Here is a 16,210-nt window from a genome sequence, read left to right as displayed (position 1 = left end):
CCCTCTCCTTTCAGCATGATTCATTTTTCACTTTTAAAAGCTTTCTGTTAAGGTTTGCTGTCTGGTGTTTCTAAGGCTCTGTTAAAGCTTCTCTCCTCTTGGAGACTGATGTGCAATGCTTTGGGCACAATGTGTGTTTTACAAACCAAACAGGATGCAAAGCCCTACTCAATATGCCAAATACAGCTTTGAAAAGTAGAATAAGGTCACTTTTTAGCCTAGAAAAATCCTTCTGTACAGTCTGTTTTCTGCTGGCCAGGCCATTTCAACATTTATCAATATCATGACTGCAGGTTTTCATTCCATTCCCTGCCCTGCTGTTCCAAACACAAACTACTGGCAAAATACTTAAGGACAAAAGCATTGTCCTTCATGTGTAAACCAAGAGACAAGAGAAGCCAAATTTCAGCTCAGAAGAAAGGAATGAATGAGCCCAGAACTTGGAGAGCCACATTGTCCCCTCAGCCTCTGTGACCCAGAAGCAGCAGGAGCCTCCCTTCCCTCACTGCTCCTGGCTCTTCACAACTCTTGGGACAGTTCTGGTCAACTATGGCTACAAAGAAAATATTTCTTCATGCTGGAGAAGCATTTATTTCCATAAGCACAGCAACTCTTATCTCCTTCAGGCTGCTGAGGTGTGCCCTGGCTCTGAGCAGATGCAGTAACAGAGCTCTGCAGGGGCAAGAAATGCTCAGGAACAGCCTCCAGTCAACAGCATCAAATTAATGCTCCCCCACATCTGTCAGCAGCAGTCCTTGTCCATTTGCACTGAGTCACTGGGAAATACCAAAAGACAGAGCAGAACTCCCTGAGAGGAGCACATGAGCACCAGATTCTCTAAAAACAGATGTCACACACATCTTTTATAAAAAATCCTTGCCTTAGGATTTTTTCTCCTGAGAAGCTGAGAGGCCTCAAAAACAAAATGCAAACAATGGTTATCTGCTGCTGTGGAATGCAACAGGTGCATCTGGGATTGGGCTCATTTGGTTGTTTCTAATTAATGGCCAATCACAGTCCAGCTGTCCAGACTCTGGTCAATCACAAACCTTTGTGTTTGTGATTGAGCCTTCTGATGAAATCCTTTCTTCTATTCTTTTAGCATAGTTTTAATATAATATATATCATAAAATAATAAATCAAGCCTTCTGAAACATGGAGTCAACGTTCTCATCTCTTCCCTCATCCTAAGACCCCTGTGAGCACCACCACAATCAGTCACTGTTTTGAGTTAGGGGAGGAATAAATTTTTGATGAGGAAGAAAATTTAAAAAAAGCCAGTGAAGTAGCTGGAAGTCCAAGGAACACACAACTTGAAAGAAAGGAAGTTTGCAGCTTGCAAAGCTGCCAGTTTAATGCAGCAGCAGCAGCAGCAGAGAGAGCTGAAAGTGCCACTGAAAAGTTTCTGTGAGCCACAGGCTCTGCCAGACCAACCCAAAAAAATGCAGGCAGGAGCCACTGCAAAGTGTGACTCAGCCATGGTGACAGGAACACTCAAAGCTCAATCCACACAACTCCTGATGATCCCACTGCTCAGCACTGCCCAGGGAGCTGACAGAGCAAAGGGCTCCTGCAGCCAGAGAGTTCCACAGCAATCACACACACAACAGACACAGACAGCAAAGGCACAGCTCCTCCCCTGCTCCTCCTTCTCTGCCTTCATTAGCTGTCAGGTTTGGGGAATAAATCTTCTGATTGTGCTCTTTTCTGCTCAACTCACCCCTTCCAGCAAACACCCTGATTAAAGGTCTCCCTTCTGAATAAACATTTCATTTATTATGTGGAACAAGAGGGATTGCTGTAATGTGCTTGGCAGATGGTGGTTAAAGCATCAGCCTAGAAACCATAATTGAGTCTGAAGCAATGTAATTTTGACACAGACAGTTCAGAAATCAGGCCCCTGGCTCAGGATGCCTTCTCAGCTTTGTTATTATTGCAGTCAGTAATACTTAGACATGAATTACACTCAGTTATTTCTCCCAAGAGTGTATTGTTAAAGTGACCTTGGTAGGGAAGGGGAAGTAATGAAGATAAATGCTCCCAAAAATAACATAAAATCATTCATTAAGGCCATAAAGTACTATAGTCCATGCTAAAGCACTGCCATTAATAGGAACAGAAGCATTTAATAATATATTTTGTATTAGCTTCACATCCAGTAGACTGAAATATCCCCTATACTGCCATGAAATCCCAATGGAATATTGACATTCCCTAGCAGCTGCCTCATCTCACAGCATGAAGTTATAAAATTATTGAAAAATTGAATGCTTCTGTTCATGTAAAACAGAAATTATACCTTTTCTTTATGCATTTTCTTATGCAAAGTTCAATAATAATCAAGGAATTACTGTTTAAACACTAGTTTAAACATTTTCTTTATGCAAGGTTCAATGATAATCAAGGAAACATCTAATTTTTTCCATTATTGGGATCAGAAGTAAAAACATTTTAAAGAAGTTCATCTATAAAGACAATGACATCTAAAAATCGCTGTTAAATAAAAATAAGCTTAAAGTGATTAATATTTTAAGATTATATTAATTAATTACTATTTTAATAAAACTAATAAACCCATTTGGCTACTTAACATTCCTTCCACCACTAGAGGGAGATCAGATTCCTTCACACAGGCAAAAAAAAAAACCATACAAAAAAAAGAGTTCAATATTCAAATCAGGGACATTTTAAATTATGAGAAACCAACTGAAATGCATAACCAAGGAATTATTGTGTCTAGTCTTGTTCCTAAACTCTGGCCACACACCTTCCCAGCCACATGGAACTCGTTAGTTTTGTTGTGTTTGTTAAGTGCATGAGCAGGGCTGCAGGAAAGCTGGGAGCATCAGATGCCAGAGCTGTTCCATTACAGAGTTATTTCATCCTCTGGCTGCTTCTCCAGCCAGAACATGAATAATCTCAAGTCCTTCCACTTCCTGCTTTACCATTTTTAATGTTTTGCTACACTCTGCCTCAAAAAAACCCCAAGTTCCTGATGTAATACTAGCCCAGAATTGTGTCTATAATCTCACAGAACCCTTGGGTAACATGTGGAAGAGGAGGTAATGAGGATTTTCCATCCCAAATCCCCACAGAGCTCAGAGGAGCAGCTCTTCTTGCTGGGAGGGAGGGAAATGTGTGCTGCTGCCATCACCCTAAATACATTCACACCATGAAACTGTCCTGACGTGGCTGATGTTGTTTATCAGTCACCAAAAAATCCTTTTACTTCTCTAAATTATTGAGATATTACTATTTTGAGCTGCAAAATCCAGTGTAGGAATGCAAAGGGCAATCCCTTCTCAGCCTGCACTCCACAAAAAACTCAAAACCATAAAAAGTTCTGGTTTGTGGCTCATTCAGCAATTATTGCAAACCTTTACCTGTATAAGGCAAAATCCTCTTCTGTGAAGATGTCTTGAATTTTGTCCCCAAAGTACCTGAAAAGTTAAACAACAGTCTGAAAGAGGAGTTGCTGGATCATACTGAGCAATAACAAGAAAACTCCTTACACCCAACCAAAAAGTGAGGACACAACACACAAAAAAAATCTTACAAATGTTTTTGAGCATGATGTCCAAAAAAGATCAAATGTTAAAAGATTAAAGGATTGAAATGCTGCAAGTGGTAATGGCATTCCTCAGGCATTAAAAAAATCCCCTCCCACATCATGAAATAAGCACATGGATTCAAGTTTTTAATGGTTCAGGCTATTTGATTTCTTCCACTGCTGAATAAACTAAACTATAACTGTGAAAAAATGCTATGATTAACCAGTACAAGAACATAAAAATAAAGATAATGGCACTTTTCAAAGTGCCCAGTTCAATAAAAGATCCTTTTTCATGCCAGGAAAGCTCTTTAACTGGTCATGGAAACTGTGGTGGATGCAAGCAAGTTCCATAATTTCTCATCACTAATCCCAGCCCAGGGGCTGGAGAAGAGGCAGTGGGCAGGGAAGGGATGGGATGACAGCAGGCAGGAAGCCACAGCCTCATTTTACCTGTACAGATTAACAAAATGCTTCCCCAGGGAAAGAGCTCCAGAGTGCAGGTCCAAAATTGATGCCTGGAAAAGGAAACAAAGAAAGAAAAATGAGCAGGAAAATGTTTTAGCATTATTTAACTATGACCTTTAATAACTGTCCCAAGCTGCCTCTCACTTTTCACAGCCTCCCAAGTAAAAGCAGCTTCCAGCCTTTGGGTTCACAATAGATTTATTTTACAACTAGAAACCTCCCTCAGATCCCTGCAGAGATGCAGAGGTTGGTAAGGTATTATAAAAAAAAAAGCACAGGACTGCTATTTCTGAGATTCAGATCTGACAGGGAAGTGCCAGCCTCCCCCCATGGGCTCAGAGTAAATCACTCTGCTCCAGGATCCCTTCTTGAACACATTTCCACACACATTTTCCAGTATTTGTGTGCTCAAGTAGCAGCACTAATATTTATCTTGCCCTGCATTTGTTATTAAAACTTCTCCTTCACCACAAGATCCTGTATACTTCTCATATTTAATACAGACATTAAAAAGTCTGTTTAAAAGTACAATTAGAATTCCAAGGCTTACTAGGACCAAACTTTCTTTTCCTCAATTTCTAAGCTGCCATAAAAGAAAACCACATAGAGAAAAGCTTTTTCACAAAGGAAAATTCAATCCATTTCTTCATCCAATTCAAGCCAAACTCTTCTGCTGAGCTTCCAACAAGCTGCAAAAAAGTGTCACAGACATCTTTTATGGAAAATCCTTTCCTTAGGATTTTTCCTCCTGAGAAGCTGAGAGACCTTAGGAACAAAATGTAACCAATGGTTATCTGCTGCTGTGGAATGCAACAGGTGCATCTGGGATTGGCCTCATGTGGTTGTTTCTAATTAATGGCCAATCACAGCCCAGCTGGCTCAGACTCTCTGGTCAGTCACAAGATTTTCTTATCATTCCATTCCTTTCTATTCCTTGCTAGCCTTCTGATGAAATCCTTTCTTCTATTCTTTTAGTATAGTTTTAATATAATATATATCATAAAATAATAAATCAGCCTTCTGAAACATGGAGTCAGATCCTTATCCCTTCCCTCATCCTCAGACCCCTGTGAACATCACCACAGATTAGCATTCAGATTTGCCAGAAGAGAGGATTCTAAAATGTTTCTCTAAATTGAATAAAATACATTTTTGTATGTCCCTTGCTGTCCACAAAACACCTGTTTGTTCTGCATCAGTTCTAAAGCATTTAAAAATAGAACTAATAGAAGTCTTTTTGTTATTTATACTGGAAATTTTTCAAAGAGCACCAGTTAATTAACCTGACTGGCACTGAAGTAATGACAGCTCTGATGTCAATATTTGGGCACTCATCTTGGAATTTGCCATTGTTTGGATGCACCACAGACCATTCACATCATTCTGACAAAATCCCAGCAGTGACAGCAGTGGTGACAGGGGAACACACTCATCACAGTCCCTTAGAAAATCTCTGCAGCCTCAATTGCTCTGTGCAGGGGAACCCTACTAACTCTTATTAGAAGAGATAATAACTTTTTTTTTAACAAACTTACACAAATAACCTTATTTACCCCTTGAAAAATACATAAAGTAGCAAGTTACTGGAGTGGACACAGCATGAGCTCTTCAGATCTGCCCTTCCCACTGCTCTCCAAAAGCTTCAGAGGAACAACCTCACACTCAGCAAGAGCAGCTCTGGTATCAAGCTTTACTCAAGCTTCAGAAGCAAAATACTTTCATCTATTTGTTTCTGGTTCTGTACAAAAATCTAAACCACATTTAAAAGAAGTAAAGCTGCTCCTGTGTAGCTTCAAAGATATGTTTGTGACCATATTAAAGTAGATTATATGAAGCAGCACAACACAGCTGAGAAGATTAATTTAAAAACAAATTGCTTTTCCAACTCTCTCCACATGCTTCTCTTACACATTTCTTCTCACTCCCCAAACTCCAGGTGGTTACAGTTTGGAAGAAGTGGACTGGACTGAAGTGTTCACACCAGCAGGGGTGACATGCAGAAATATCAGGGGAGGGAAGAATTACAAAATCATAGGAGATTAAAAAGGTTAATATCATTATCATACAAAGAAGAAAAAAGCTGAGGCAAACATCAAGAAAACTAATTCAAGTCCCATTCTGTGAATAAGGAACAGAGTCTAAAACTTCTTTAGTATAAAACTTCTTTACAGAGCCAGATGTAGAAGGGAAAGCAGCTTCCTGGTGGAGCAGATATTCCTGTTTGGATTATGCAGGAAGTTAGACCAGATTGCCATGGCCCCTCTAGCTTCACTCTGTGTGTCTCTGCATGAAGAAATATAAACCCAGGAGAAGTTACAAAGGAAGGTAAGAAAGCTCAGCCTGACAACTGGGGCGTGACCCCAGGGAGGCTTCAATAATTCACATGTTGGTCAAGACTTTCTCAACATAAAAAGATGGAATTGGAAGCAAGTTTTGGTGCTGTGCTCCAGTACTCCAGGGAAGGGCAGCAAACAAAGGGAGGAGAGAATAAACAAAGTCACAAACTGCAAGTTTACACCTTTAAATAAATAAATTATATCTAGGCACACAGATACAAATCCACTTCTGAGAATTCAAAATATAACAACTATGACAGGAAAAAAAAAACCCCAAAAAACCCCCAGACATGCTGCTTACAAAGGGGTTAAGAGGAAACCCCAGGCAATGAAAATGCAGCCTGAATCCCAACAGAAACCTGTCCAAGTTTTATTTTGACTAGCAAAGAGAACAAAGTGGCTAAAGTAAGAATTAAAAATCATTCAACAGCAACAGTAATTTTGAGGTATTTTAAAGGAAGAATTAGTCTTACAACAGACATAATTGGACAGAATCATCCAAATAATCTAAAGCCAAAGAAATTTGCAGCAACAAGCCAGATCTACTGCAAGTGGCTGGAAGCTTGGGAGCACACAGATATGGATGGGGTAAGGATTGAAATATTCTTTATGCTGGGTGGGTGGGAGACTGGAAAAGATGAAAGGCTCCAACAAAGACAGACAGTTCCAGCCAAAGCCCAGCAGAATCCAATGGTATCTGAGAGAGCCAGGAGAGCACTGCCAGGAAAAGATTTGTACCATGGCACCAGGAATATGGGCTGGCACATGGGGAAAGGAAGAGGAAAAAGGCAGGACAGGAATAAAAGAATCTGGGTAAGGAGAGTGTATTTAAAATCATAGTAAAAATATTATTTAAAATATATTAAAAATATTATTTAAAGTATGTTCAAAATATTATTTAAAATATGTTCAAAATATTAGAAACTGGGTAGCGAGAGTATATTTAAAATAAAATTTAAAATGTGATTTAAAATATATTAAAATATTAGAAACTGGGTAAGGGGAGAGTATTTAAAATATTAAAGATATTATTTGAAATATAGTAAAAATTTTAGAAACTGGGTAAGGAGAGTGTATTTTGGTAATATTAAAAATATTATTTAAAATATAGTAAAAATATTAAAAACTGGGTAAGAAGAGTGTATTTTAAATATTAAAAATATTATTTTAAATATAGTAAAAATATTAAAAACTGGGTAAGAAGAGTGTATTTTAAATATTAAAAATATGATTTGAAATATAGTAAAAATATTAAAAACTGGGTAAGGAGAGTGTATTTTAAATAATATTAAAAATATTATTTAAAATATAGTAAAAATATTAAAAACTGGGTAAGGAGAGTATATTTTAAATATTAAAAATATGATTTTAAATATAGTAAAAATATTAAAAACTGGGTAAGAAGAGTGTATTTTAAATATTAAAAATATGATTTTAAATATATTCAGAATATTAGAAACTGGGTAAGAAGAGTGTATTTAAAATATTAAAAATATGATTTTAAATATATTCAGAATATTAGAAACTGGGTAAGGACAGTGTATTTAAAATCATATTAAAATGTGATTTGAAATATATTCAAAATATTAGAAACTGGGTAAGGAGAGTGTATTTTAAATATTAAAAATATGATATTAAATATATTTAGAATATTAGAAACTGGGTAAGGAGAGTGTATTTAAAATCATATTAAAATGTGATTTGAAATATATTCAAAATATTAGAAACTGGGTAAGGAGAGTGTAAGAGTGTATTTTAAATATTAAAAATATTATTTTAAATATATTCAGAATTTTAGAAACTGGGTAAGGAGAGTGTATTTTAAATATTAAAAATATGATTTTAAATATATTCAGAATATTAGAAACTGGGTAAGAAGAGTGTATTTAAAATCATATTAAAAATATGATATTAAATATATTTAGAATATTAGAAACTGGGTAAGGAGAGTGTATTTTAAAGCATTTTAAAATTGTATTCTCCTGAATATCATTTTTCCCTGTGAGAGCAGTGAGGCCCTGGCACAGGTGCCCAGAGCAGCTGGGGCTGCCCCTGGATCCCTGGCAGTGCCCAAGGCCAGGCTGGACAGGGCTGGGAGCACCTGGGACAGGGGGAGGTGTCCCTGCCATGGCAGGGGTGGCACTGGGGGGGATTTAAGGTCCCTCCCAGCCCAAACCATTCTGTGACTCTCACCATTTCCCAGAAGCTCTGCTCAGCTCTCATTTCTAACATCTTTCAGTTTTTATCCATTCTTTTGGTGAAGTGCTCAGTACAACACAACACCTTCCTCATGATCCTCTCCCTGAGGACGAGGAACTCCCTCACATTTACAGATGATGAGACATGGGAGAAGGCTGGGCTCAGAGCCCACACCTCTCCACACACATCAGATTTTTAACAGATTTATTTCATTGCAGTGAGAGAGAAGCAGCTTCCCCCCCGCCTCTCATTTACTTCCCCTTAAAAAAGAATGAAAGCTTCCAAAGTAACAGAGATATTTCTTGGTTTATATTTTTTATACATCTTTCTCAGCAATCACAAGGACAATAAATTCTATTTTCTTCCACTGAAAACCTTTTATTGCTAATATATGTCCTAATTCAGCAGAGGCCCACAGGAGTGGCTCTGAGAGTTCCTGTTGACACACAAAAACATTCTGAGCACAAAGATGGGGGAAGGAAATTAAAATGAATGTGCTCGTTAAAGAGAAGTGGGATTCTTTCAAAATATTTTCTTTTAAAGAATATTATTCCAAGGGCTACTTAAGACATTACATGGTTTTCTTATCTCTATAAAACCAATCTTTACATGATGCTGTGAACCACTGTAATTTACTTTCAGAAGATAAACTTTTACAGTTCTACTCTAGCAACTGTTTCCAGTAACTGTAGAAGACAAAACCAGAACTGACGAAGACAAAAACAGGTGCTAGAAATAATTAAATACAAGGAAATGTATCCTGTATTGCAGAAATCAGGACTTACACTGCAATAATGAGAAATAACTTTCCAAATCAACTATTTTCCAAGTCTGAACAGACAGAAAAAATCTCCATCTCCTCACCTCAGCCCCAAAAAATGCATTTATAATCTTGCCTTGGCAGTAAAAGAATGTAGAAAATAACAGGACACTGCTCACCCCTCCATCAGATCCTCCCAAGGACAGTCCCCTCTCTGCTATTCTGCAGGCAAAACAACAATCTCAGGTGAGAACTGGAGTGTGATTAATTTGTCCTTTCATGTCCTTATTTACAACATGTAACTCCCCAGAGAGTGGGATTTGATGCATCAGGTAGAACCCAACTGAGTTAACAGCAGCTCCAATTTTTTGGAAACTGAACCTTCCAGCCTGTCACGAAAATGAAATATTTGTGTTGCAGAACATTTCTGAGCTTGCAGCTCCCTTCCACAAATCCCAAAAATACCCTAAAACCAGCCCCTTCAGAGAGGACTGCTGGGGATTACCCAGACAGACACACAGAGCTGCAATAAGGCTCACATTGTTTTGTTTTTGTTCTGCTTTTAAGGGCCAAATGGAGGCCAGGTGAAAATCCTTTAAAATTTATTTAATTCATTTTCCTTTCTTTCTGGGAAGTGCTCGTGCCCCTCAGAGCCAGGCAGATTCTGTGTGAAAGAACTGCCCCCACTACAGTAAAAATGGAAAATGGCTTTAGTCACAAAAATTTCACTTTTTATTGGGTCTAAACCATCCTGCTCACCCATCCTACCCCTCAGATTGGCACAATGTCATTGAAATCAGTGTTTTTAAAATTACCTACGAATTCTTTCAGCTTCTTCCCTTGTGATTACAGCATCTGTCACACCTCTTCCACACTTCCTAGGAGTGCAACCTGCAACACAAAGAGGAGGGAAAGAACCCATTGAAACCACTTCAGCCACCTGAAGGGCAGGTTTTTAAATGAGGCTTTGCAAAAAAGTCTCTCTTGAAGCCACTCTTGAAGCACACAGCTTGGATATATAAAGTTTTAAAAGCCTACTAAAATTCACTGCTAAGAAATCTAACATGAAATTTTAAAAGCTCCTGGGAATAACAAGTCAGCAGCAGGAGTTCCAGGTGAAGAATATATGAAAGTTCTTTTAAGTCTGGTTGACAACAATCTTCAGGCAAGAAGAAGAAGAAATAAAATCAGTTCTGAGCCTCCAGAGACCTTGGGATGTTACATTTGGGCACTTTTCTGAGGAAGATCCATTTAGAGATGGAAAGCCAGAGGAGAGAGGGGCTGAGTGTGGTTTCTCAGTGCTCCTGAACTGAGTGTCACCTCAAGGATTATTTATTCATCAGAACACAAAATTCCTGGAAAGAAATCCATCAGCTCACCCATGGAGGACAAAAGCATCACTGGTGCTCTGATAAAAGGCAGCTCATAAGAATCAACAGGCTGATGGGAGAAGTTCTGCCAGGAATTTTGCAGGAATTTCCATTTCCTATCACTGGATATACCCCAGCTATGTCTCAGGTGGGCTTGCAGGGAAAGCTGATTTTCAAGTAGAGAAGAATAAACTCAAAGGAGAAATTCAATACTCCAGGACAAACCTGGCTATTGAGAGCTTCCTTTCTGCAACATTCTGCAAAGATTTCTGATTTCAGACAAGATTTGTTCCTTTTCCAGCTGCAAATATCCAGGCATGGTAAAACTACAGGGTTACTTCAGGCAATTGTTACATGTCTGGGGTCTCTGAGAGTGAGCTGGAAGCAGGAGGTGCTCTAAAAGCAACAGCACAAACTTTCCCAAATGGAAAAAAAAACTCCAACAAACAGAAAAATGTGGCCCAGCATAAAGCCAGTTAGGTACCAAGAGTACAGCACAAACACTGGGTGAATGCTCTGGAAAAATCAGAAGAGTCTGCTTGGAAATGTTTTCAGCAGTAAGGAAAATCAGAAGAGTCTGCTTGAAAATGGTTTCAGCAGTAAGGAAAATCAGAAGAATCTGCTTGAAAATGGTTTCAGCAGTAAGGAAAATCAGAAGAGTCTGTTTGGAAATGGTTTCAGCAGTAAGGAAAATCAGAAGAGTCTGTTTGGAAATGGTTTCAGCAGTAAGGAAAATCAGAAGAGTCTGTTTGGAAATGGTTTCAGCAGTAAGGAAAATCAGAAGAGTCTGTTTGGAAATGGTTTCAGCAGTAAGGAAAATCAGAAGAGTCTGCTTGGAAATGGTTTCAGCAGTAAGGAAAATCAGAAGAGTCTGTTTAGAAATGGTTTCAGCAGTAAGGAAAATCAGAAGAGTCTGTTTGGAAATGGTTTCAGCAGTAAGGAAAATCAGAAGAATCTGCTTGAAAATGGTTTCAGCAGTAAGGAAAATCAGAAGAGTCTGCTTGGAAATGGTTTCAGCAGTAAGGAAAGTGCCCTCTCTGTCTCAGAGACCATGGCACACGTGAGCAAGGAAGAGTCAAAGGCAAACCTGGAGAATCTCAGGAGAAATTCAGATTAGTACTGCAGGTACCTGGTAGCTTCCACAAATTTGTGCCCAGTAGACACAAAACCATCCCTTTATCTCAGTTATAACCCTTTATCTCAGTTCCTCTCAAGGTACTGAGAAAAAAGTGATTTTTAGAGTTATGGCATTTCCCCAGCTGCCACTAACTCAAGATGAGCTTGGTTTGTTGACTATCTCTAGAAAAAAAAATATTGCTTTTTTTGAGAAGTATGACATAAGGTAACCTGGTATACCACTTTGCTCTTAATTTTCATTACATTTTATATTCTGAATGAATTAATGGTTCCAATTCCCCTCTTGCAAAAGAGAGGTTCCAGCTCAGTCTGTAGTAGCAGAATTGCCTGTGCTTGCTGAGATATTAATTGTTCTTGCTAGGTTTTCTTTAATATTGTTATAGTGTCCAGAGAAATTGTAAAAAGTGGGTGCTATATAGGAAAATCTTGTACTTGCAAGAAAAGGGAGAAGAAAAATAGTATGATTTGAAAATCACCTTTATCTGATAAGGCACCATCAGCTCTGGCTACCAGGTAAATCAAGGTAAAGAGAAACATACCAAAACATGTAAAACACGAGTAAAACACGAGTAAAATACGAGTAAAACACGAGTAAAATGCTGCCACTGGGCCCTGCTCCCATTCAGCACAAAACCCAGAATTTTATTTGGTATGAAGTTTATTTACAGGCAGGCAGTGCTAAGGGAATAAATCCTGCTCTGACACCAGCTACCAAATCACTTGAAGCAAACTGGAAGCTCAGCTGCACCAAGTTCAGCTGGAAGCAGGGACAGGTGCATAAATAAAAAGCTCATTTTAGCTGTGGAAACTTCACAGCTGAGCATCAGACACTGAGTGGTGACAGGAATGTGCCTCCTCCTGACACAGAGCCCACAGCTGAGGGTGCCAAACCAGGCTAAAGACTGAGAATGAAGAGCTATTGAGTGACAGAAACCTATTTCCAAGTGCCTAAAGCTGCTGAGCTGATCCATAATCCACATTTTCTGCCTGGCTGGGCTGTGGGGAACACACAGAACTCCTCCACAGCTCATCACCACCCTCTCGTGGGAAAATTATCACAGCTCAGCTTTAATTAACCAATTAACAGCTGGATCCTCAAAAGTACAGTCACAACATAGATAAAATTAAATTTAAAAAAATAAATTAATTAATTTTTTTAATTTAAAATTAAATTTAAAAAAACTCAAACCAAAAAAAACCCCCACAAAAACATAAATAAAAACCCAAATAAACCACAGAACTTAAGCAGCAGCACCAAGCAAACACCTCATTAGAAAGGTGAGTCAATTATCCCCACACAAAGCCAAGAGGTGAGACCTCACCCTGCAGTCAGCATTTGCTGCTGCTCCCCAGACACCTCCAAAAATAAAGAATACATTCATTGCTGGAGAGATGTGCTTCAAGTTCCTGCCTTCCTGCCAGAGAAAAGAATAGGATGAAAAAGAAGGAATAGAAAGAAAACAATGAAAAGCATAACTGGTGGGATGGCCCAGACCACAAGCTCAAAAAAATTGCTCTTGCAACCCTGGGAAGGGAAAAGTGAAGTGTTGTTGGTTTGGGGGGGTTTCTTTTGTAAGCAAACACTGCAGTAGAAGAATCCAGAGACTTTTAGCCCCAGTTCAGTTATAACCAAATCACCAGCTGCAGTTTTCTCTGGCCTTGCACTACACAAATTCACCCAGCAGCAGTTTCCCCTTATAGTAACTATGAAAAGTTAACACAGAAAGTGTTCTCATGTCAGAAAAAAACCCAAAACGTTACCTTACCAAAAGTTTTTTTGTTGGTAGCTCCTGCCATCAGTTTTCTTGGCCTAAATAACATTTGAGATGAATCCTCAAAAAAAAGATGCTACAGTAGCAGCACTGAGGAAAAACTGTATGACCTCAAACTCCACATAAAATGTTCTCTTATGTTCCAAGTCTTTTTGACCAACAGCACCAGGACCAGCCACCTGGGGCTGCAATTTGTCAAACACTTTCTACCAGAACTAGCACAGGAGAAAGTTAAAAATTGCAGAATCACAGAAGAGCCTGGGAAAGGAGCTTTAAACATCATCTGGTTCAGCTTTCTGTGGTCCAGAGAGCCTGATAAGATTATCCAGCACAGTGCTCAGTGCTGAAACCCTCAGTCAGAGGAGGTTGGTCCAGTGACTGAGTGCTCTGTCTGTAATTTCTTTTTATATCAAGATGAAATCTCCCCCAATGCAACCTGCACCCACTGTGCCTTGTCTGCTCTGTGCAGCTCCTGACAAAGGCAGAGCTTGTGTTCTCTGTAGCTTCCCTTTAAGCACTGGAATAATGGGATTTGTTCTCCCTGAGCCTTTTCCAGGGAAAGGAGACTCAGCTCCCTGAGGTTTTCCTGACAGGATGGGTTCTCTAGCCCTTTGATCACCTTTGTTCTTCCTCAGCTCACAGCGGTTTCTTCCAGCCTCCAGCTTTGTGTCAGCATTTTCTCAGCCACATCATGAAGCAGACACAATCACCAATTTGGCTAAAAACCAACTCAGAAGTTTTTTTAGGTTGTTTTTTCAGATTCAACAGTTTATCAGTCGACACACAGCCAGACATACTGACAAAAACCAAGAGCAGAGCTGGTCTCTGGCAGCTGTACCAACTGAAAATGTTCATCACAACACACTCTGCAAATCTGAAAGAGAAAATCAGCACTGCTCATCCATGGAAGCTGCAAGTCAAAATCTCACTGCTCTTTGTCAGAGAAGATTAAAATCTTCCGTGTCTCTTGAAGAACCAACCTCAACACTTCAAAGAAATACGTGCCAGGGGGAAATGGTATCAATTTGACAGAAAATTGGCTCAGCAGAAAGACACAAAGACAGAAAAGTGCTTTGCAGGCACCCCCCAAAGCCACTGGCAGACACAGATCTCAGAACAAGTGTCAAAAGCTGGCACTTGTGCAGTCACGACATGGGGGTGGCACAATGTCCTGCATCAGTGCCACTCCATGCTCTGTATGGTCCTGAGCAGCAGGAACCAACAGAGTAGGGAAACAAACCAGAAACAGACTTGGCAGAAGGTTTATTTCACAGAACCCTTGCAAAGCAGTTTCAGAAGGGGGAAAAAAACCTCTCAGAATCAACTGGAAGCTCAGTTGCACCAAGTTTGGCTGGAAGCAGGGAGTTGCACCAAGCTGGAAGCTCAGTTGCACCAAGTTCAGCTGGCCTGAAGGGAACGAACGTTTGGAGCTTTAGGCAAGAGACGGTGACCAGGAGTTTGCTGCAAACACGGGAGTTTTGCAGCCCGAGTTTGGTGCCCAGGCAGCGGCCAAGCTGCTCCTGCCCCCCGAGCCCTGCCCAGGTACCTGCAAAGCGCTTGTGGCTCTCGTAGTCCTCCGAGCAGGGCACCTCCACGAACTTGTCCTGCAGGGTGTCACTGCGATGGGCCAGCACCTCGGTGACCTCATCTGCGGAGATTCCACCCTCGGGGACCCCCTCTGCGGGGATTCCATCCCCAGGAATCTTATCTGCAGGGATTCCACCCTCCGGGATCCCATCCTGGGTGCGCAGGCGGCTCCAGAGCACGAGGCCGCCGCCGGCCGCGGCGGAGAGGAGGAGGAGGAGGATCGCTGCCTTCAGCCACCTTGGCCGGGGATCCTGCTGCAATCTGCCCTTCCTGGCGCTGCGGAGGGAGCACAGAACGGGCCCGTGAGCGGGGAGGGACAGACCGGGCCGATACCGGGGAGCCCCGGGCCCGCGGGACCCCGGTTCGGAGCAGAACACGCGTTACAGACACACACGGCTCTCTCCCGGGACCCCGGTTCGGAGCACACCACACGCGTTACAGACACACACGGTTCTCTCCCGGGACCCCGGTTCGGAGCACACCACACGCGTTACAGACACACACGGTTCTCCCCGGGACCCCGGTTCGGAGCACACCACACGCGTTACAGACACACACGGCTCTCTCCCGGGACCCCGGTTCGGAGCACACCACACGCGTTACAAACACGCGGATCGCTCCCGGGCCCGGCGCTGCACGACTGCCCCCCCACCAGGGCACCCCCGGCAGGCGCAGCGCCGCCGGGCCTGGCGGTAAGAGGTGAGGGCCAGGGCCCCGCGCTGGTACCTGCTGTGCCGGCGGCCCCCGCGGCCCGGCCCCGGCCCCGGTCCGGCACTGTCGGGGCCGCGGGGCAGCGCCCGCCGCTGCGGAGCCATCGCGCCTCCTGCGCCTCGAGCGATGCGCTCGGCACGCCTCGCCCTGGCCTGCCGGCCTGCCTGACAGGGGACCGCGCTCGGCTGCCGAGAGAGAGTGCGAGGATCCAGCGCAGAGCCGGGAGCGGCGGAGGGACGGCACCGGGACAGGGGGACGAGGGGACAGCGGGACAACGGCACACCGGGACAGCAGGGCGCGCAGCCGGGACAGCGGGGCAG

At 41.6% G+C, this 16,210-nt stretch overlaps 1 protein-coding gene across 2 annotated transcripts in view; it reads right to left on the bottom strand.

Annotated features, from left to right (window-relative positions):
* OGFOD3 (2-oxoglutarate and iron dependent oxygenase domain containing 3) overlaps positions 1 to 16,041 on the bottom strand; it is a 49,131-nt gene extending 33,090 nt beyond the window's left edge. For both annotated transcript variants that reach the window (XM_077188247.1, XM_054645086.2), the window contains exons 1-6: positions 15,906 to 16,041; positions 15,139 to 15,455; positions 10,129 to 10,204; positions 9,493 to 9,535; positions 4,004 to 4,068; positions 3,384 to 3,440 (exon numbers count right to left, since the gene is read on the bottom strand). In XM_077188247.1, coding sequence (XP_077044362.1) covers positions 3,384 to 3,440; positions 4,004 to 4,068; positions 9,493 to 9,535; positions 10,129 to 10,204; positions 15,139 to 15,455; positions 15,906 to 15,994 — 647 coding nt within the window. In that variant the 5' untranslated portion in view covers positions 15,995 to 16,041. The remainder of the gene's footprint in view (positions 1 to 3,383; positions 3,441 to 4,003; positions 4,069 to 9,492; positions 9,536 to 10,128; positions 10,205 to 15,138; positions 15,456 to 15,905) is intronic.
* Positions 16,042 to 16,210: the final 169 nt, after the last annotated feature.

This window comes from Agelaius phoeniceus, chromosome 19 (genome assembly GCF_051311805.1).
Source record: "Agelaius phoeniceus isolate bAgePho1 chromosome 19, bAgePho1.hap1, whole genome shotgun sequence".
In the NCBI taxonomy this organism is placed as follows: Eukaryota; Metazoa; Chordata; class Aves; order Passeriformes; family Icteridae; genus Agelaius; species Agelaius phoeniceus.
Note: the sequence above shows the minus strand (reverse complement) of the source record. Positions and strands in the feature narration are given on the sequence as shown.